Source organism: Myxine glutinosa, chromosome 9 (genome assembly GCF_964187855.1).
Source record: "Myxine glutinosa chromosome 9, kmMyxGlut1.1, whole genome shotgun sequence".
Classification (NCBI taxonomy): Eukaryota; Metazoa; Chordata; class Myxini; order Myxiniformes; family Myxinidae; genus Myxine; species Myxine glutinosa.
This window is the reverse complement of record NC_136269.1, coordinates 42,725,012-42,746,158: the sequence shown is the minus strand read 5'-3', so window position 1 is coordinate 42,746,158 and position 21,147 is coordinate 42,725,012. Positions and strand designations below refer to the sequence as shown.

At 43.8% G+C, this 21,147-nt stretch overlaps 1 protein-coding gene across 2 annotated transcripts in view; it reads left to right on the top strand.

The window, feature by feature from the left end:
- Window positions 1-21,147, top strand: part of LOC137416606 (cadherin-13-like) — a 77,312-nt gene that overhangs the window by 52,491 nt on the left and 3,674 nt on the right. For both annotated transcript variants that reach the window (XR_013624522.1, XM_068102251.2), the window contains exons 7-12: window positions 9,893-10,071; window positions 12,706-12,846; window positions 13,774-13,956; window positions 14,166-14,416; window positions 18,569-18,714; window positions 20,815-21,099. Coding sequence is in view for 1 of the 2 variants with exons in the window: in XM_068102251.2 (XP_067958352.2) it covers window positions 9,893-10,071; window positions 12,706-12,846; window positions 13,774-13,956; window positions 14,166-14,416; window positions 18,569-18,714; window positions 20,815-21,099 (1,185 nt within the window). In the remaining variant the exon portion in view is untranslated. The remainder of the gene's footprint in view (window positions 1-9,892; window positions 10,072-12,705; window positions 12,847-13,773; window positions 13,957-14,165; window positions 14,417-18,568; window positions 18,715-20,814; window positions 21,100-21,147) is intronic.

Below are 21,147 nucleotides of genomic sequence, written 5' to 3'. Positions count from 1 at the left end.
TGTGTGGTATGTTTAGAACATTTGCACGCTCTCGCAAGCAGCACACTGGCGATCGCTTTCAAGTTGATCTGATTTGAGAGGACAATGCGCTAGATCTATCAATTCTACCAATGGTCTTCCACAGGATGTTGTACTAACTGCATAAACCTCAAAGCATACATATCTGCATAAACAACTTTAAATTAATAGTACAGTATATCTATGAAACTACAGTGGTGTGTATAAGCTTTGGGGAGGATAGGGAGGATGGGGAAGAGGGAATAATTGAATTAAAATGTAAAAAGGTGAGGAAGAAGCGGAACAATAGCTAGCAGCCTGTCTTGCATTGTTCCCGGAACACTTTCTTTATTATATGGACCCAGCACATGCCTACACTGGACTGTCATACACACAATCAATTGTCACAACATCTATTACCCATTCACCTACATTCTCCAGGATATTCCCTCTCCCCCTTCCCTCCCCCCCCCCCCTTTCCTCCACCCCCCCCTGCCCACAATATGGAGTTTCCTGTTCTCAAATACAATAGCTACTCTCATGTATCAACGATCTTTGAACATTTTGGAACGACTATTTAAAGGAAGGAAATTCCTTTGTACGAGTGTCCGAGTTATATATATAGCCTATACGAGTATAAAGCCCGTCAAAAATGACGGGTTGGAACAGTTTTTGACGGTACAGCAGCAGCATGCCGAAGTCTGGGCCGAGTTTCAGGGGTGCTTATATCATCTTTATTGATTAGATATCCTACAGACGTAAATGAACACTCGTTTTACTCTGCGCACTTTGCACGTCACGTTCAGCGAATGTCACCTCCCTGTGCCTTGTATTTATTGTGATTTAAAAAAACCAAACGCTTCCATACACTGACCTTGAGGCTCGGTTTGCAAGCCACCGTCTACAATTCCAATGTAAGAGACATTATTACTTTTCTTTTGGGTCTTCAGAGTCCTAAGGATCTTTTGGTTAATTTGGGTCTTTTGGGTGCTCAAGCTTTTTTGCATCCTTGGGATCTTCTGGTTCATTTGGGTCTTCGGGGTCTTTTAGATCATTTGAGTCCTTTGCCACTTTGGGGTCCTCAGGTCTTTTCAGTCATCGAGGTATTTTGGGTCGTTGGGGTAATTTCGGTCTATGGGTTCCACTGGGTCCTCAGGGTCTTTAAGGGTCTTTTTGGTGTTTTGGATTGTTTGGTTCTGTGGGGTCATTAAGGGTCTTTGGGGTATTTTGGGTTTTCAGGAACTTTTTGGTCTTCTGGGTCTTTTCGATATTTTTGGGGATCTTTGGGATATTTTGTGTCTCTGGGGTCTTTTTGGTCTTTGGGGTATTTTCGGTCTTCTGGGTCTTTAAGGGTCTTTGAGATATTTTGGGTCCTTTGGGTATTTAATGGGTCTTATGGGTCTTTTGGATCTTAGGGGTATTTTTAGTTTTCATGGTCTTTTGGGTCTTCTGGGTATTTAAGGGTCTTTGGGGTATTTGGATCTTCAGGGTCTTTTGGGTCTTTGGAGTATTTTGGGTCTTGGTTGTCTTTTGGGTATTTAAGGGTCTTGGGGTCTTTTCAGTATTTTGGGTATTTGGGGTCTTTATGGGTTTTTAAGGGTCTTGGGGTCTTTTCAGTGTTTTGGGTATTTGGTGTCTTTGTAGGTCTTTGGGGAATTTTGGGTCTTTGGGGCCTTTTGGGTTTTTGTTGTCTTTTGTATTTTTAAGGGTGTGTACCTGGTGTGTACCCTGGTTAGAATAGGTACACCGTATCCCTGCGTGTCGTAAGAGGCGACTAAGAGGGTTGGCGTCAGGAAGGGCATCCGGCCATAAAAACATTGCCTCAAAAAGAGAACCATGACAATTACAACTACCAATGGGCAGGATACAGCCCGAAGTGGAGATCGGTTTCTGAGGTTTGGGACATGGAATGTAGGGACAATGACAGGGAGATCAGAAGTGGTGGAAGTATTGGTCAGAAGAAGAGTGGACATATGTTGTGTGCAAGAGACGAGATGGAAGGGAAGTGGTGTGAGAATGGTGAAGGGTAGGCAGGGACAGAAATACAAGTTTGTGTGGCAAGGGTACCCGGAGGGCGTGAATGGTGTTGGTGTCCTGTTTTCTGAGGAGTTTGTAGACAGTGTGGTGAGTGTGACTCGAGTGAGTGATAGGTTGATGATGGTGAAAATGATGATTGGAAAGCTCTTGGTGAACGTCATCTCGGGATATGCTCCGCAGGTTGGTCGGAGCGATGAAGAGAAGGACAAGTTCTGGTGTGCGATAGAGAAGCTGATGGAAAACGTGAAAGATGAGGAAGTTGTTGTGGGAGGAGGAGACCTAAATGGACATGTGGGAAGGAGTATGGCCAGTTTTGAGGGAGTTCATGGGGGTTACGGATATGGTGTGAGAAATGGAGAAGGTGAAAGGATTTTGGAGTTTGCTGATGGAGCTGATTTGTTGATTTGTAATACTCAGTTCCAGAAAGAGGATAATAAGCTTGTTACATACACGTCAGGTGGGTCGACGACAACCACTGACTACCTGATGGTGCGTAGGCGAGATAGGGGGCACCTCCGGGACACAAAGGCGATCCCGGGGGAGGAGGCTGTTTCACAGCACCACTTGGTTGTCTGCGACATAAGGGTGAAAGGTGCGAGGAGAGCTCGGCGGGTGAAGTACCAACCGAGAATGAAGGTGTGGAGTTTGAAAGAGGTGACAGTAAGGGAGACATTAAAAGAGAGGCTGAGTAGGGTCAAGGATGATATGGTTGAGCTTGAACGTGGTTGGATGTCAATGAAAGATAGTCTGTTGGGAGCCGTTGGTGAGGTATGTGGATGGACAAAAGGACCAACCGAGGCACTCGGAAACATGTTGGTGGGATGTGGAAGTTGGAAAGAAGATTGACGAGAAGAGGAAGAAGTTCAAGGAGTGGCAGAAGGCGAAGGGTACGGGAGCAGAAAAGCAGAGCATGAAAGTTATAAGGCAGCCAAGAAGGCTGCAAAGAAAGAGGTAGCAAAGGCACAGGAGGCATGAAGGAAAATGTTCGGAGAAAGCTTGGATTCGGAAGAAGGTCAGAGAGCGGTATTCAGGATTGCAAAGCAGATAGCGAAAGAGAGGTGTGATGTGATGGGGGTGAGTTGCTTGAAGGATGAAGTGGGACAAATCGTTGTGGACTCAGATGGAATTAAAGGAAGATGGAAAAGATATATGGAAATGCTGTTGAATACAGAGAATGAATGGGATGGCAACATAGAGAGTAACCCAGTTTTAGGACCGGCAGAGAAGATAACTGAGAAGGAAGTTGAGGAAGCGATAAAAGCAATGAAGAGTAGAAAAGCGGGAGGGCCGACGGGAGTTGTGGGAGATATGTTGAAGGCAGCAGGAAGTTGGGGTGTGAAGAGAATGACAGAGATCTGTAATCTGGTGGTGAAAGAGGCCGCATTCCAGTGGATTGGGAACTGAGTACCCTCGTCCCTCTATACAAGGGGAAAAGTGACCCTCTGGAGTGTGGCTCGAACCGAGCGATAAAGTTATTGGAGCATGGAATGAAGGTATTGGAAAGGGTGTTGGAGAGGAGGATAAGGAAGAAGTTGAAGATCGACGAAATGCAGTTTGGATTTATGCCAGGAAGAGGAATGACAGACGTGCTCTTTATTGTGAGGCAGTTGCAGGAGAAGTACATGGAGAAGAGGAAGAAGTTGTTTCTTGGGTTTGTTGATCTGGAGAAAGCATTCGATAGGGTTCCACACAAAGTATTGACATGGGCATTGAGGAAGTTAGGAGTGGAGGAATGGTTGATCAGAGTAGTGATGGCAATGTACAAAAGAGCGCGCACAGCTGTAAGGACGAAGGACGGGAACAGTGGTGAGTTTGAGGTGAAGGTGGGAGTGCATCAGGGGTCGGTACTAAGTCCACTACTATTTGTAGCTGTGATGGAGGTGCTGGCTCAGAACGTAAAGGAGGGTTTACCGTGGGAGTTGTTGTATGCAGATGATCTGGTGTTGATTGCGGAAAGTATGGATGGACTGAAGGAAAAGATGAACAAGTGGAAGGAATGTATGGAGACAAAAGGTCTGAAGGTGAATATAGGAAAGACGAAGGTGATGGCAAGTGGTAAAGCATGTGGTGAGTTGGAAAGAACTGGGAAGTGGCCATGTGCTGTGTGCAGGAAGGGTGTCGGAGTGAACTCCATTCAATGTACAATGTGCGCTGAGTGGGTTCATCAAAAATGTAGTGGTCTGAGAGGGTCATTAACCAGTGTGGCAGCTACATTCAAATGTAAGGTGTGCACAGAGGGAGCTGCAGATGGAGGAAATGTTGAGTTGGATCTTGGAGACGGCGTGAAGCTGGAAGGTGTGAAAACATTTTGCTACCTCGGAGACATGCTGATGGAGAAGGTGGATCAGACTCGGCAACGGTTGCAAGAGTGAGATGTACATGGAAGAAGTTTCGGGAACTGAGTGGCGTGCTGATGAGGAGGGGAGTGTCGTTGAAGCTGAAGGGAAAGGTGTATGCTGCATGTGTGAGAAGTGTTATGATTTATGGGAGCGAGACATGGGTAATGAACATAGAGCAGCAACGAAGGCTGGAAAGGGTGGAAATGCGAATGGTTCGGTGGATGTGCGGAGTATTGTTGAGAGAGAGGAAGACAAATGATGAATTGCGAAAGATGATGGGAATAGAGCCTGTGATTGATGCTGTGAAGAAGAACAGGTTGAGATGGTTTGGTCATGTGTTGAGGAAGGATGAAAGTGACTGGTTGAGAAGAGTGATGGAAATGAATGTAGAAGGAAGTAGAGGACGGGGAAGACCGAGAAAGACTTGGCTAAAGATGGTGGAAGAAGAAATGCGGGCAAGGGGGTTAACAAGGAGAGATGCAGAAAATAGGGCAAAATGGAGAAGATTGTCATGGGGACCGCAAGGCTAACCCCCGCTCTAGCAGGGAAAATGGCCTTAAAATGCATGTTGTTGTTGTTTGTATTTTTAAGGGTCTTGCGGTCTTTGGGGTATTTTGGGTCTTCTGGATATTTAAGGGTCTTTGGGGTCTTTTGGATATTTTGGGTATTTTGGGTCTTCTGGATATTTAAGGGTCTTTGGGGACTTTTGGCTCTTTAATGATATTTGGTGTATTTGGCATCTTTTGGGTCTTTAAGGGTCTTGAGGTCTTTTCAGTCTTTTCGGTCTTCGGGGCCTGATGGGTCTTTAGGGAATTTGGGGTCTTCAGTGTGTTTTGGGTTTTTGTGGTATTTTGGGTATTTAAGAGTCTTCGGGGTATTTTGGGTGTTTGGGGTCAATTGGGTTTTCAATGATTTTTCTGTCTTTTGGGCCTTTGGGGACTTCTGGGTCTTCATGATCTTTTGTGTTTTTAACAGTCTACATGGTATTTTGGGTTTTTGGGGATTTTGGGTGTTTAGGGTCTATTTGGTCTTCAGGGCAGGGTCTTCTGGGTCCTTGAGGTCTTTGGGTCTTACCAAAATTTTGGGTATTTGGGGTCCATTGGGTCTTTAGGGTATTTTCAGTCTTTCGGGTCTTTGGGGCCTTCAGCGTATTTTGGGTCTTCAGCGTATTTTGGGTCTTTGGGGTATTTTGGGTGTTTGGGACCCATTGGGTCTTTTTGGACTTTTGGGTCTTCTGGGTATTTTGGATTTTCAGAGTCCTTGGGGGTTCTTCTAAGTCATTGGGGTCTTTTGGGTCCTTTTGTCATTTGGGTCCTCGGGGTCTTTTGGGTCTTTGGGGTCCATTGGGTCTTTTCAGTCTTTTGGGTCTTTGGGGTCCTTTGGGTATTTTGGGTCTTTGGGGATTTTGGGTGTTTAGGGTCTATTTGGTCTTCGGGGTATTCTGGGTCCTTGAGGTCTTTTGGGTACTCTTTGTCATTTGGGTCCTTGGGGTTGTTTGGGTCTTTTGGATCTTCAGGGTCTTTTCAGTCTTCGGGGTCCTTTGGGTCTTTGGGGTATTTTGGGTCTTCAGGGTATTTAGGGTCTTTGGGGTATTTTGGGTCTTCAGAGTCCTTGGGGTCTTCTAGATCTTCATTATCTTTTGTCTTTAGCAGTCTACAGGGTATTTTGGGTCTTTGGGTATTTTGGGTGTTTGGGGTCTATTGGGTCTTCTGGGTCCTTGAGGTCTTTTGGGTCTTTGGGTCATACCAAAATTATGGGTCATTGGGTCTTCAGGGTCTTTTCTTTGCTTTTCTTTGCATTGGGTCTTCAGGGTTTTCAGGGCTTTAAAAAAATTTGGCTCGGTAATTTGGAAAACATGTTAATATGGCGAACAGTTTGGAAATTGAGTGTTATTTAATTTATTTTTGCTTTGAAACTCACAAAGGCAACCAGCATACCTTTCAAAAGCACACCAGATTCATGTAAATTCACCATTTGCATCAGTTTAACTTATTTTTTCACATTTCAAAGACGGATGGACAATATTCTGGTCCCCAGAGAAAGAGGCTCACTTTCACATGTCTTGTGTAACAGCACGATTATAACACATGACCTAAAAGGCACATTATTACGGCGTAGCCCATAGGGCAAAGCAGTCTAGAACAGTGTTTGTCCGTCCGTATGTATGTATGTATGTATGTATGTATGTATGTATGTATGTCCCCTCAAACGTATACAAATCATAGCTGAGGATCTGGTCACATGACAGGGTGATGTGATCACGTCTGATGTCATTACGGCAGTACAACGGCTGACTCTCTACACTCCGCCATTTTGATTTATATGCCGTTCATGCCGAACATATCATCGAACCTGTTCATATATCACAATCGGCATGCTCTACCTTGACGTTTTTCATTCAGTGTGAAACACAAACAAACCGATTGTTAAAATGACCATGAAATATCGAAAGCATCAGCGTTATGTCTCTTCAAACAAAATTGCTCAAAAAATTGTCGATTACCAACTAATTTAAAAATATTGAATAATATTTCGGTGTTATATAAATTATGTATACCGTGGTGCACAACACGCGTAGCAGGGACTCAGTTGTTTTCTTGGAAGTATTCTCCTCCTGAACTGATACAGTGGTTCCTGACTTTACTAGTCTTCTTTCTGCACCCCTTAAATTCTTCGAGCCATCGCCGTAGAAATGATTGTTCAATCTCACATCATCAATGCACTTTTTAAAGAGTAATTTTCAATACTAGAACACCCACTCCGTACGGGAGAGATTACAGTAGATCGAGGGTCGGGCCTCAAGAGCATCAGGGGTGTGTTCAGTTACCAAGTTTCTTGTAGAGTACTCACCAAGTGGCTTAAGCACACAAGCAAGCACTCCATTTTCAAACTGTTGATAAGGAACGGCTGGCTTGGCTAGCGCTGGCTAGCTGATTGTTAACCGAACACAACCCGGGTTTCCTTCCTTTCAGTTTCGTTTTAAACAGCAGTAGCGACTGCTTCAAAAGGTAATCATACGTGTTTGTGGTTTATAATATTTTGTACTTCTGGTATTGGTGCCCCACAAAATGCCATAAGCTATTCATACACGTTAACATGGCATTTCATCAAGGAGGAAAAACCCCCTTGGGAGAGAAGATATTATTAGTATTGATATCGTTTTGTAATAACATTAATGTCACATTCATGTATTATCATCGGTGGTGTTATTACTTTTCTTATTCGAAGCGGCCTTGAAAAAACGGCTTTACAGACATGGCGTCATCAAGTCTGTGGGATGGCATCATTGGCTGAAGTCGTGGCTGTGCTGCTGACATATTGCCCTCTGCTGGTTAGGGCAGGAATTTGTAATTTGTTCTTGGTGCTGGTGATACCTTGACTACTCTTTGCAAAGGACACCATGGATTATTTAAGTGCACCAACTAATACTGTCAGACGTGATGCCCGTTGAACCTCTATCAGAGGGCACACACATGGATGAATCACCCTGCCAGGAAACAGGTTGGATGGGTATTTTTTTAGTGACCTCTGAAAGAAAACAAAACTTTGAAGAAGACAATTCCAATGTTTTTCTCAAACACCATGCTTTGCTTTCTTTGCTTACCATATTTTCCAGTGTATTAACTGCACTTTTTTATCGGCAAATAAATTAAAAGTTAAGGGTGCGGTTAATACACGGTCGCGGTTAATACACCAGAAAATACAGTAGTTATTTTAAAAACGGATGGCTTGAGTAGATTCTGATGCAAGTGTAGGCCTATAGAATGGATCATGATGATAGAAAAATGTCCGAATATTCCATACAACTATGCGAGTCTGTCTGAACCTTCATTTTGAACAGCGAATCTTCTTTAGGAATAATCTTCTGCTTTCTCAACAATGGATGGAGGTCCTCAACACCAAACAGGAAATTAGAGCTGTCTCCCTTGACATTTCACGTGCCTTCGATACGGTCTGGCACCCTGCTCTGCTCACCAAACTCTCCTCCTTTGGTATCCATGGAAATCTCCACGCATGGCTGGCGGACTTCCTCTCTGGTCGTAGTCAACGTGTGGCCCTGAATGGGTTTCTCTCATCTCCTCTTCCTGTTCAGGCTGGAGTTCCCCAAGGTAGTGTTCTGGGCCCTGTGCTTTTTCTGGTCTTCATCAATGATCTCTCTGACTCTCTTGAAAATCCTCTCTATCTCTTTGCTGACGACTCTACTCTCTGTCGCTCCATTCCTCATCCCTCAGATCGGCAGTCTGCAGCCTCCTCACTCTCTGCAGACCTAGACAAAATCACAGACTGGGCAAACAAATGGAACATGTCTTTCAATCCTGATAAATCTCACACTCTTACAATGTCTCTCCGAAAAGACCGACTGGACAACCCTCCCATCCACTTTCTGAATAATCCTCTCCAAGAAGTTCTGTCACTCAAGCTTTTGGGTCTCACTATTCGCCATGATCTTTCCTGGGAAAACCACATTTCAAATCTGGCCTCCAAAGCCAGTCGCCGACTGGGCATCCTCCGTCGTGCGAAGTCCTTCCTTGGCACACCTGAGCTCCTCACCACATACAAGGCTTTCATCCGCAGCTCTATGGAATACTGCTCTCCCCTCTGGTCTGGTTCTCCTGCCTCACACCTAGCTCGTCTTCATGCTGTTGAAACCAAAGCGTTCAGAATCATTGGAATCTCCCGCAATGAAGCTAACTCCAAGGGCCTTTCACTCACTCACCGCAGGCAGGTTGGTGGTCTTTCCGTCTTCTACCGACTCCTCTCTGGCCTTGCCCCCCCAGCTCTCTCTGGGCTCTGTCCCCCAAATATTCCTACAGGTCGCACAAGATCTGCCTGCAACCCTCTTATGGTTAAACTGCCAAAATCAAGACTCTCTGCTCACCTTCACTCCTTCATTCCTCTTTTCTCCCGCCTCTGGAACAAACTCCCTCACTCTCTTCAATCCCACTCCACCCAACAGGTCTTTAAAACAGCTGTTCACCACCATCTCTTATCCTCCCCCATCCAAAACCTTGATCTTTTCTACCCCCGCTAATTTCGGTCCCCTTGTGTTTTATACCTCTCTCCCCCCCCCCCCCCCCTTCCCACGCCTCCTCCCCCCAAGCCCTCTCCCTCCCACACTCTCCCTGCTCTCAAATGTTGTGGTTGTGTGCTTCCCCTTCTCTCCCCATCTTGTCTTCCGCTCCCTCTTTTTGTATATTTTGTTTGTCTGGTTGATTTGTTTGTGAAATAAATGTTAGCTCTTTCACGAGCCTCGATTCAGTGTACAAAAAAAAAAAAAAAAAAAAATAGGAGGTGGTGTTTTGGAGTCACTCTTTCAGATTGATATATGAATGTAGGGTGAGTGTATATATACACAGGTGTAAAGTAGGGGCACATTAATTTTGTTATAGCCTCTTTGTTTGGTCTATCATTGGTTTACTTTGATACATTTTTATGCGTCCGTCCCCGAAGGTGGCCGGAGGCATTATGTTTTTCTTAACATATAGTTCATAATGCAGGATGATCAATCTGTGTGGCAGGTACCATTGTGCTCCAGTTTTCAGCACAGGATGATGATGACGCAAACACAGGCAATGGCGAGCTCCGCTATTCATTGCTCACACCGGACCCAAACCACACATGGCCTGTGACGTTTGAAATCGACCCCAACACTGGAGAGCTGAACAGCACCACAGATCCGGCACTGCTTGACAGGGAGGTGCGTATTTCGAATATTTCTTTATCATCAAGCAAGGCCCATGAAGGAGGAGATGGGATAATTTTAGTACAGATTGTGAAAGAAGAAATTATCATTTCCACTATGTGGTGCTCACATGTTTGGAGATGTTTTCTTTAATGCATGGCTCAAGGAAGAGCTACAACACAGAATGGATGTGGGGTAGGGGAATGGTTTAAGGGGGTAGAATAGATATTGGATATGGGGATAATCTGAGACGATGGTGAACATCTGTGATGAAGACCAGGAGGAAAGAGCGAGATTGAAGAGAAAGTGGAAGTTGGTTTCACAGGTGGTGAAAAGGAAGACCAAATGAGTGGAGGTGAGCAGAGATTCTGGATTTTGGGAGTTTCACCAGGAGAGGGTTGCAGGTGGACTGTGTGCACCCTGCATAACCTGGGGAGAGATAGCAGAGGGTGCAAGACCAGAAAGGAGATGGAAGAAGACAGAAAGACCACTGACCTGCCTGCGATTGCAAAGTTATCGACCCATAGACTCAGCTTCTTCTCCGGAGATTCTAATGATGTTGAAGGCCTTGGTTTCCACAGCATCAAGCTGAGCATTGTGTGAGGCAGTGGTGCCAGCCCAGAGAGGAGAGCAGTACTCCATCATGCAGTGGAAGAAAGCCTTGCAGGTAGATAAGAGTTCAGGTGTGCTAAGGAAGGACTTTGCATGATGGATGAAGCCCATTCGCCAACTGGTTTTGGAGGCCCACTTTGAAATGGGGTTTGCCCAAAAAAGATAATGGCTGATAGAGAGACTCAAGAGTTTGTGACTGAACTCCTTTGAGAGGATTATTAAGAAAGTACAGTACATGGGAGGGTTTGCCATCTGGAATTTTCGGAGAGAGAAAGAGAGGGAGAGAGACTGGGATTTGTCAGGATTGAAAGACATATTCCAAGTGTTTGACCAGCTTGTGAATTTGTTAAGGTCTGAAGAGAGGGAAGAGGCTGCTGCCTTTCTATCTGAAGGATGAGGGATGTCACTGCAGAGGGTGTAGTCATCAGCAGAGATAAAGAGGATTTTCCACAGAGTCAGAGAGATCGTTGATAAAGATGAAGAACAAGTCAGGAGACGATGATGGTTCACGAGCGAGCGGTACTCAATGACAAAGGATGGACTACTTTGAAATGGCCGTCCTTTGTGACCTTTAAAAGTTAAAACCGACATTGAAAATATATAAATAGGAATGTATTATCTGTTATGAGACTAGTTAGCTACACAGTACCGAAAATTTGGTTCGATTCTGACAACTTTGAAAATTTGACCTTTGTGACCTTGAAATGTCAAAACGAAGGTTACTGACCTTGAAATGAGATAGAAAATAATGTATAATCAGTTATGACGTTAGTTAGCTACACAATACCGAAAATTCAGTTCGATTCCGACAACTTTGAAAATTTGACCTTTGTGACCTTCATAGGTCAAAGGTCGAAGATTCTGAAATTTGTTGGAAAACTTGTATTTCATGATGTATGTGATAATATAAGATCATGTATGACATTTCACCCTATCAGGAAGCAAACAATGCAATAAAACCATCAAAAATCGACTTTTCTAAATTTCGTGACCTTGTGACCTTGACCTTGGGGCGAAAATGAAAAATCGAGCTCCGTGGGGCTAGACACATGACATTGGCCTCACCAAATACCGAAACCCCTGTCAGATTCCACCAACTCTTCGGAGAAGATGTAGCTTGAACTTGATTACCCCCCTAAAAATATCTTTTTTCGGGTGTGGCTCCGCCCACAATGGGCGCAATACGTCCACTCTAGGCAGGACACAAGTAGATCATGATATCAACCTCCCATCCAAGTTTCATCAAGATCGGATGATATCATCGGGTAGTTATGCTGCGGACAGACAGACACACACACAGACAGACGCACACACATGACGAATGTAGTGGTCACTTGATAACTCGTGAACCAATAGTATGAAGCCTATAACACTGTCTTGGGGCACTCCAGCCTTGACAGTGAGAGATGAGAGGATCCCATTGAGAGCCACATGTTGGCTATGAGAGTCGAGGAAGTCAGTAACTCAAGAGTGGAGATGTTCTTGGATGCCATAGGCAGAGAGTTTTGAGAGTATGGCGGCAACATTTCTCCTGTTGTGTCCTGATCCATTCAGTGTACTAATTCCAGCTCTTACACAAGCCTCAACTATGTATACAAAAAATAAAAATGTGTATTTTATTGTTTCCCACAGTGTGCTTCGTTCAGAGTAGGCGAGCTATGGCCGACAACCTGGCCAAATTCCTGCCCTAACCCAGTTTGTTGAATGTCAGGCCAGGCCAGTAGGTTCGTGAAAGACTTGGGCCAATAATTTCCCTCAACTATTTGGACAGCACAGGTCCAAATCCAGAGCTTCAGACCCATTAGAGCTCATCATCTCGTTTTTGTATAACCCCACTGTTATCAATTGTGTTATTACGTAATATTTCATCTCAACATTTTGGTGATCAGCCTGGGGGTGGCCAGACGGAGGCCCCTGGAGTACCGTGGGAAAGTGGATGCGGCGACGCGCTGCTCCGGCGCGTGCTCCCAAACCTGACCTGGTTTTGGTGATGTGAATGAAAGGATATGTGTAAGAAGATCACGATGTTTTGCACAGAGCCTACCAATGTTGGAGTACACGGTTGTCGTGAAGGTATCTGACAACGCAGGATCAGATGCCGCCCTCATCAACACTGCCACGGCGAAGATCATTATCGAAGACATCAACGACCATAGCCCTGCTTTCCTTGAGACAAGCGTAAGTCATTTAGCACAGTTTTTCTGATGTGGTCGGTAAATAAAAACGTTATTCAATGGACTCAGGGATGTAATGGTTGGCGAGCAGAGTTTTCTGGCATAATGTCCTTCGACGTTGAAGTTCCATGAAGGGGAACTCCTATATACCTCTGCCACCGAAGGTGGGCGTATGTTATGTTTTCACCTCTGTCTATTTGTCTGTTTGTCTATGTCTCAAAAATGTTGTGAACGAATTAAAAAAAAGTTGGTGGAGATATTGGGTATGTTACAAGGACGAACTGATTCGATTTTGGTGAAGATTCGGATCTGGATTTGGATACTCGAATTTTTAAAGTGATTCTTCAACATTGAGTGATTGAGTTAAAATCGATACATAGCACAATATCTCAAGAAGGTATGGACGGATTTGGACGAAACTTGGTGGACAAGTTGGGTGTGCGACAAGGTGAAATCCATTCTGTTTTGGTGAAGATCCAAATCCAGATCGGGATACGATAAGGTTTTATTTTATTTTATAAGTGATTCTTCACCATGGAGTGATAGGGCCAAACACCATACATGACAAGATATTTCAAAAACTTGTGGACGACTTATGACTAAACTTAGTGGATGAGTTGGGTAAGTGACAAGAACAAGCCGATTCGATTTTGGTTCAGGTCCAAATCCAGATCTGGCCTTTCAGTGGATACAAAACGTACATGGCGGAGGTATGCGCTCTACCGAGTGCCGTTCCTGTTTTTTTTTTCTGATTTACTCATAACCAGAAAGTTTTTCTTCATCAAATATGCACAATTCATTCATAGAGATCAACTTAAACTTTGTTGTACTTTTAGTTGCAAATTAGAGATTGTTTCTTAGGTATCTTCATTGCATGCAGGTTCACTAACACCGTCTTCCTGTCCCACATCTCCCACCCTCCCCACACCAGGTGAACCTGACCGTCGAGGAGGGGACTTATGGGCACATACTGAACCTCACTGTGTTTGATGATGATTTACCAGGATCTCCAAACTGGCTTGCTGTTTTCAACATCACCAGTGGAGACCCTTATGGTCATTTCAACATCAGCACAGATCCTGATACTAACGTTGGAATATTAGAGGTTGTCGAAGTAAGTTGAGTGCAGAAAGCTTTGGTCATTCCTCTGAGAGTACCATGAGAATGGCAGATTATGTGGACCTAAAGTCGATATTTTTGGTGATAAAAGTAACGAAATAATTAGACCTCCTGATGTCAATATTTTAGCTGAATCTAGAATGATAATACAATTTGAATGAGAAGTCGAACTGTAATACCACTCTTTGTGACGTTTCCTCTCAGGCACTTGATTACGAAACAATGGCCAATTACGTTCTGAAGGTGAAGGTCACAAATGAGGTTCCATTAGCAGATCGCACAACAGTTGGCCCCAATGCAACTGTCACCATTAATCTAAAAGTGAAAGACCAGAACGAACCACCTGTGTTTTCTGACCCTATTTTGGTTATGGAGGAGCCGGAGAACATGCCGAAAGGAACAACTATAATCACGCTCAATGCCTCCGATCCAGACACACACAACCAGAGATTTTGGTACGTTATTTCTCATTTTCATACTTCTCTAGTCGTTTTGCAACTTCTACCTCTTAACGATTACTTTATATAACACATTGTATGGTACGTATTATCAATGTGCTGGCAGGATAGTCTAATCAAGACACCGATGCACATACGTCTCTGAGATGTCAAGCCTTGTTTCACACGTGGAGCGAGTCATCAATTCTTGCATTGGACCTCCACTCTTGCATTGGACCTCCATTCTTGCATTGGACCTCAATTCTTGCATTGGACCTCAATTCTTGCATTGGACCTCAATTCTTGCATTGGACCTCAATTCTCGCATTGGACCTCAATTCTTGCATTGGACCTCCATTCTTGCATTGGACCTCCATTCTTGCATTGGACCTCAATTCTCGCATTGGACCTCAATTCTTGCATTGGACCTCCATTCTTGCATTGGACCTCCATTCTTGCATTGGACCTCAATTCTTGCATTGAACCTCCATTCTTGCATTGGACCTCAATTCTTGCATTGGACCTCCATTCTTGCATTGGATCTTCATTCTTGCATTGGACCTCCATTCTTGCATTGGATCTTCATTCTTGCATTGGATCTCCATTCTTGCATTGGATCTTCATTCTTGCATCGGATCTTCATTCTTGCATTGGATCTTCATTCTTGCATTGGACCTCCATTCTTGCATTGGACCTCCATTCTTGCATTGGATCTTCATTCTTGCATTAGACCTCCATTCTTGCATTGGACCTCCATTCTTGCATTGGATCTTCATTCTTGCATTGGACCTCCATTCTTGCATTGGATCTTCATTCTTGCATTGGACCTCCATTCTTGCATTGGACCTCCATTCTTGCATTGGACCTCAATTCTTGCATTGGACCTCCATTCTTGCATTGGATCTTCATTCTTGCATTGGACCTCCATTCTTGCATTGGATCTTCATTCTTGCATTGGACCTCCATTCTTGCATTGGACCTCCATTCTTGCATTGGACCTCAATTCTCGCATTGGACCTCCATTCTTGCATTGGATCTCCATTCTTGCATTGGACCTCAATTCTTGCATTGGACCTCAAATCTTGCATTGGACCTCCATTCTTGCATTGGACCTCCATTCTTGCATTGGACCTCCATTCTTGCATTGGACCTCCATTCTTGCATTGGACCTCCATTCTTGCATTGGACCTCAATTCTTGCATTGGACCTCAATTCTTGCATTGGACCTCAATTCTTGCATTGGACCTCCATTCTTGCACCATAACTCGATTCGTCCTTGTCACACACCCAACCTGTCCACCACGTTGAGTTCCGTTGGGGACGGATTGTGTTGTCGATGGAATGGACATGAACGCTATGTCACCACTGCTCTTAACACCTCTGAGGAAGAGAACTAGCTTGTTCTCGAAACTTCAGGCTTTTAGAAATAATTTATTATTTTACTGCTCGGTCTGCTATCTTTTAAGAATATGAATCCTGAGATGCAGATCTTCCAAATGCATCTTCCAGATGCAAATCAATATGTACACTAATGCAAGTGTACATATTGCCATGTCCAGACCAATTAACACTGACACTGGACAGATGGGCCGAGATGATTTAACTCCCTCAGACTGCATTGAATTATTGCGGCCTTGCGCACGCACCTAGTTGTGAGGAGAAACACAAGAACCTTAGTTCGAGAAAACCAATGGGTTTATTCCCGAACACAACAAACCAGGGGAACATAGACCCGATGGAGGAATACGTCGGTGAGGTAGGAGGGAAGGAAATTGGGAATTCAATGAACAAATAACTACGTATGTACTGAAAAAAAATCTTCTTCTTTTTTAATGAGATATTGCCCGCCACATAGCCAACAAGGCCACTTGAGGTGGGGGCTACACAAAGAAAACAAATCTTCCTCACTCCAGATATGATCAGAGATTGGGAAAGGGAACGAGAACCGGGTGGGCTTAGCTGTGCTGTGATAACGGAGGAGTAGGTAGCGCTGAGCTGGGAGACGAGGAAGCAGGTAACGAGGCCGGACGAGGAACAAATAGGCAACGAAGCACATGGGCAGGATGGCGAACAGACGAGCAGGAACCAAGCAGGCAGGCAGGCGAACAAAGAACACGTCTCTCCTCTCGCACAATTCCAACAACTCTCCTCGGAACTATCTTTAAAAAAAAAAAAAAAAACCTTGCCAGAATTGCAAGAGAGTTTTAAAAACCTCTTCTCGCACAATCTGTTTCCGCTCCTCTCAGTGCTATGAACCCAAGAGCTACTGGCTCATCCCCTTTCTCCCCGGACACCATATGCACTCGGAGGTGTCCACAGCTCCACCCCCATCAGGTGACAATCACCACTCCGCCCCCTCTCTCCAAAGACACTCCCAGCCCTCACCACACGGGGGATTGCAAGAGGTTTTACACACGTTTGTTTAACTTTAAACCCTAGCTATTTAATAGAACACACCACACTCTGTATGGTGCACATTCAAACAGAGAATCCTTAAGCTGACGTACCAGTGATCATTGGAGCAACAGGAATGATAAAGAAGAACCTCACTGCGATTTTAAAAATCATCCCCGGCAATATTACCACAAATGAACTACAACTGGAGACAATCCGGGGTTCGATGACGATCCTGAAATGAGAACTTGGAACAAAACTCTGAAAAAGTTGAACAAGTTGGTCCACGAACTGTGATCCCTTACTGAAGAGGAGGTCGATACTTTGGGTCCTGGGAGGACTCCGTTCCACCTCCTGAAACCCACAAATGGAGATAACAACCAACGCCACACACACACACACACACACACACACACACACACACACACACACACACACACACACTCTCTCTCTCTCATTGTATAGATACATTTCCATTTTTATACGTTGTCATGTTATTTTATATTTAGAAATTTCATATTGTGCATATCAGGATGCTAATGCCCCACTGTTATTTTATTGAACGATTCTTATTGGCGATTATTATATTATTGGTTATTATTGATAAGGAGTGTCAGGATTGCTGGTCTTACTCTGTCTCACTCAAACTATAGCTATACCAGGCTAGCTTTAATCTCTCTATCTTGCAAACAAACATCATACACTTTTCATCAAACACTTTTCTTACTCATTTTCAACCCTCCAATCCTCACCTTCAATCTCAATATCTCAATCAATCACTATCACTCTCTCACACTCTCACTCTCTCTCTCTTCCACATCTCTTTCTCTCTGCCACGTCTCTTTCTCTCTGCCACGTCTCTCTCTCTCTCTCTGCCACGTCTCTTTCTCTCTGCCACGTCTCTTTCTCTCTGCCACGTCTCTTTCTCTCTGCCACGTCTTTCTCTCTGCCACGTCTCTTTCTCTCTGCCACGTCTCTTTCTCTCTGCCACGTCTCTTTCTCTCTGCCACGTCTCTCTCTCTCTCTCTCTCTCTGCCACGTCTCTCTCTCTCTGCCACGTCTCTCTCTCTCTCTCTGCCACGTCTCTCTCTCTCTCTCTCTCTGCCACGTCTCTCTCTCTCTCTCTCTCTGCCACGTCTCTCTCTCTCTGCCACGTCTCTCTCTCTCTGCCACGTCTCTTTCTCTCTGCCACGTCTCTTTCTCTCTGCCACGTCTCTTTCTCTCTGCCACGTCTTTCTCTCTGCCACGTCTCTTTCCCTCTGCCACGTCTCTTCCCCCCTGCCACATCTCTTTCTCTCTGCCACGTCTCTTTCTCTCTGCCACGTATCTCTCTCTGCCACATCTCTTTCCCTCTGCCACGTCTCTTTCCCTCTGCCACGTCTCTTTCCCTCTTGCACGTCTCTTTCCCTCTTGCACGTCTCTTTCTCTCTGCCACGTCTCTTTCCCCCTGCCACGTCTCTTTCCCCCTGCCACGTCTCTTTCTCTCTGCCACGTCTCTTTCTCTCTGCCACGTCTATTTCTCTTTCTCTCTCTCTCTTTCTTTTGTTTCTCTTTCCTCATATTTGTCAATGCAGTTTTTATTTAATGCCTGGCCTCGATGGGGACTATATATGTAGTCCATGACTGGAGCTTTCAACATCAAAAAAAAGATATCGTTATTATTGCTGTTATTACGTTTATATTTTGTATAATTATATTATTCATCTGCTTGCAGTTTTAGGCCAAAGTTTCTCAAAACACAATAATTACTTTTTTTAAATTCCTGGTTGCCCTAAGGTACAAAATTGGGAGTGATCCTGCTGGCTGGCTTAAAGTCAACTCAGATACTGGAGAGGTGACTACAACCACAAAACTAGATCGCGAGTCATCATACATTCAAGGGGATCACAACTACACTGCAACATTCCTGGCCATTGACAATGGTACTGGCAACTTATATATTTTTTATCATCCACATCTCACAACCATGATCAGCAGATGCTCAATGTTGTTTTCACTTTAATTGCTATCAGTAAGTCACTTTTCCAGCTCAGATGTAGCAATAGACATTCCCAGTATACAGGATGTTATTTAGGCTATTCACCATTACGTTATTTGACCGATTTACACTATTACGGAAGTTGGGGTGTTTGAGGGGCATGAATGCAAATTGAGGCAGAACTGGGTACCAGACTGATGGTTTTGCTTGTGTGCCGAAATTATCATATTAACCCATTCTCCTGTATTCGCAGTATTACAAGTTGCAACTATAAAATATCTCAAAATACAAAGCCCCTCTGCATCCACTTTGTACTCAAACTAAACCTGATGAAAACAGCTAAACCTGAAAACGACAAAAGCTCAAATCGTTTAAAGGTTATGGCCTGCACACACACACACACACACACACACACACAAACACACACACACACACACACACACACACACACACACACACACACACACACACACACACACACACACACACACACACACACACACCATGTTGCGCTCTGCAGGGGGCAGGCTGGTAAATGGAATTCCAGCTTGTTTATAACTGGAGCATTCCTTCCTTACTGGAGCATTCCTTCTTGGGAAATGCAGGGCAGCTCCAATGTGTTCTTGTTCTGCCAGTGCCTATCCTGGGCACCTTTGAAGGATGACAGCATTTTTATCGGAACCTTGGTCTGGCATGTGAGTAAGCAGTAATGTAAAACTAGCACGCCACAACTAAATAGCTCTTTTGGCGGTGACAGAAGGTTTGCAGAAGTCATAATATTAGCAGAAAAGAGTTTGCAGAAAAGTCAAAATATTAGCAGAAAAGAGTTGCAGAAAAGAGTCAAAATATTAGCAGAAAAGAGTCAAAATATTAGCAGAAAAGAGTTGCAGAAAAGAGTTTGCAGAAAAGTCATAATATTAGCAGAAAAGAGTTTGCAGAAAAGAGTCATAATATTAGCAGAAAAGAGTTGCAGAAAAGAGTCATAATATTAGCAGAAAAGAGTTGCAGAAAAGAGTTTGCAGAAAAGTCATAATATTAGCAGAAAAGAGTTGCAGAAAAGAGTCATAATATTAGCAGAAAAGAGTTGCAGAAAAGAGTTTGCAGAAAAGTCATAATATTAGCAGAAAAGAGTTTGCAGAAAAGAGTTTGCAGAAAAGAGTTTGCAGAAAAGAGTTTGCAGAAAAGTCATAATATTAGCAGAAAAGAGTTTGCAGAAAAGTCATAATATTAGCAGAAAAGAGTTTGCAGAAAAGAGTTTGCAGAAAAGAGTTTGCAGAAAAGAGTTTGCAGAAAAGAGTTTGCAGAAAAGAGTCATAATATTAGCAGAAAAGAGTTGCAGAAAAGAGTCATAATATTAGCAGAAAAGAGTTGCAGAAAAGAGTTTGCAGAAAAGTCATAATATTAGCAGAAAAGAGTTTGCAGAAAAGAGTCATAATATTAGCAGAAAAGAGTTGCAGAAAAGAGTCATAATATTAGCAGAAAAGAGTCATAATATTAGCAGAAAAGAGTCATAAAATTAGCAGAAAAGTCATAAAATTAGCAGAAAAGTCATAATATTAGCAGAAAAGAGTTGCAGAAAAGAGTCATAATATTAGCAGAAAAGTCATAATATTAGCAGAAAAGAGTCATAAAATTAGCAGAAAAGTCATAAAATTAGCAGAAAAGTCATAATATTAGCAGAAATTAGTCAAGCGAGGAAGCCATTTTCTTATGAAACCACTCATAATTAACTTAGGTGCTACTGTCATGGTCTTAGTTGCCAAAAAACAAACGACTTTACAACATGATAACACAGACCAACACTATCGTGGTTGCCCAAGTCTGTAATTCACTTACTGTGAGCTCCACCTTAAATGCAGGATTGGCTTTTGGTAAACTTACACAAATTTGAGAGTATGCATGCCAGAGTTTGCACTTGTGGCTTCTGGATAATATCAGGTATGGTGCGCACGTCCAGCGGGACACAAAGTTTAATGAAATGTATTTTTCTGAGGTTGTTAAAAAAATGAGATTTCTAAAACCCTGCCGATGAATTTTCATCTAGGCTCACCCGCTGCAACCAGCACTGCTACACTGCTCATCTATCTGGAAGATGAAAACGACAACGCTCCAACGGTGTCTCCAATCATTGGCTGGGCATGTCATGGCAAAATAAACTCCACTGTCGCCTTGCTCACAGCTACCGATATTGACCTTCCACCCCATGCCGGTCCCTTTTCCTTCAGCCTAGGCCCACTCGCCACATCTGTGCACAGCAAAACTGGACACGCATTTCGACTGAACCACAACACGAGACTACAGAGTGCCTGGAATATTGTGCCTGTCAATGGTAGGACCTTGTCTTTAATAAACACAGTTTGGGGTACCATTAACACTT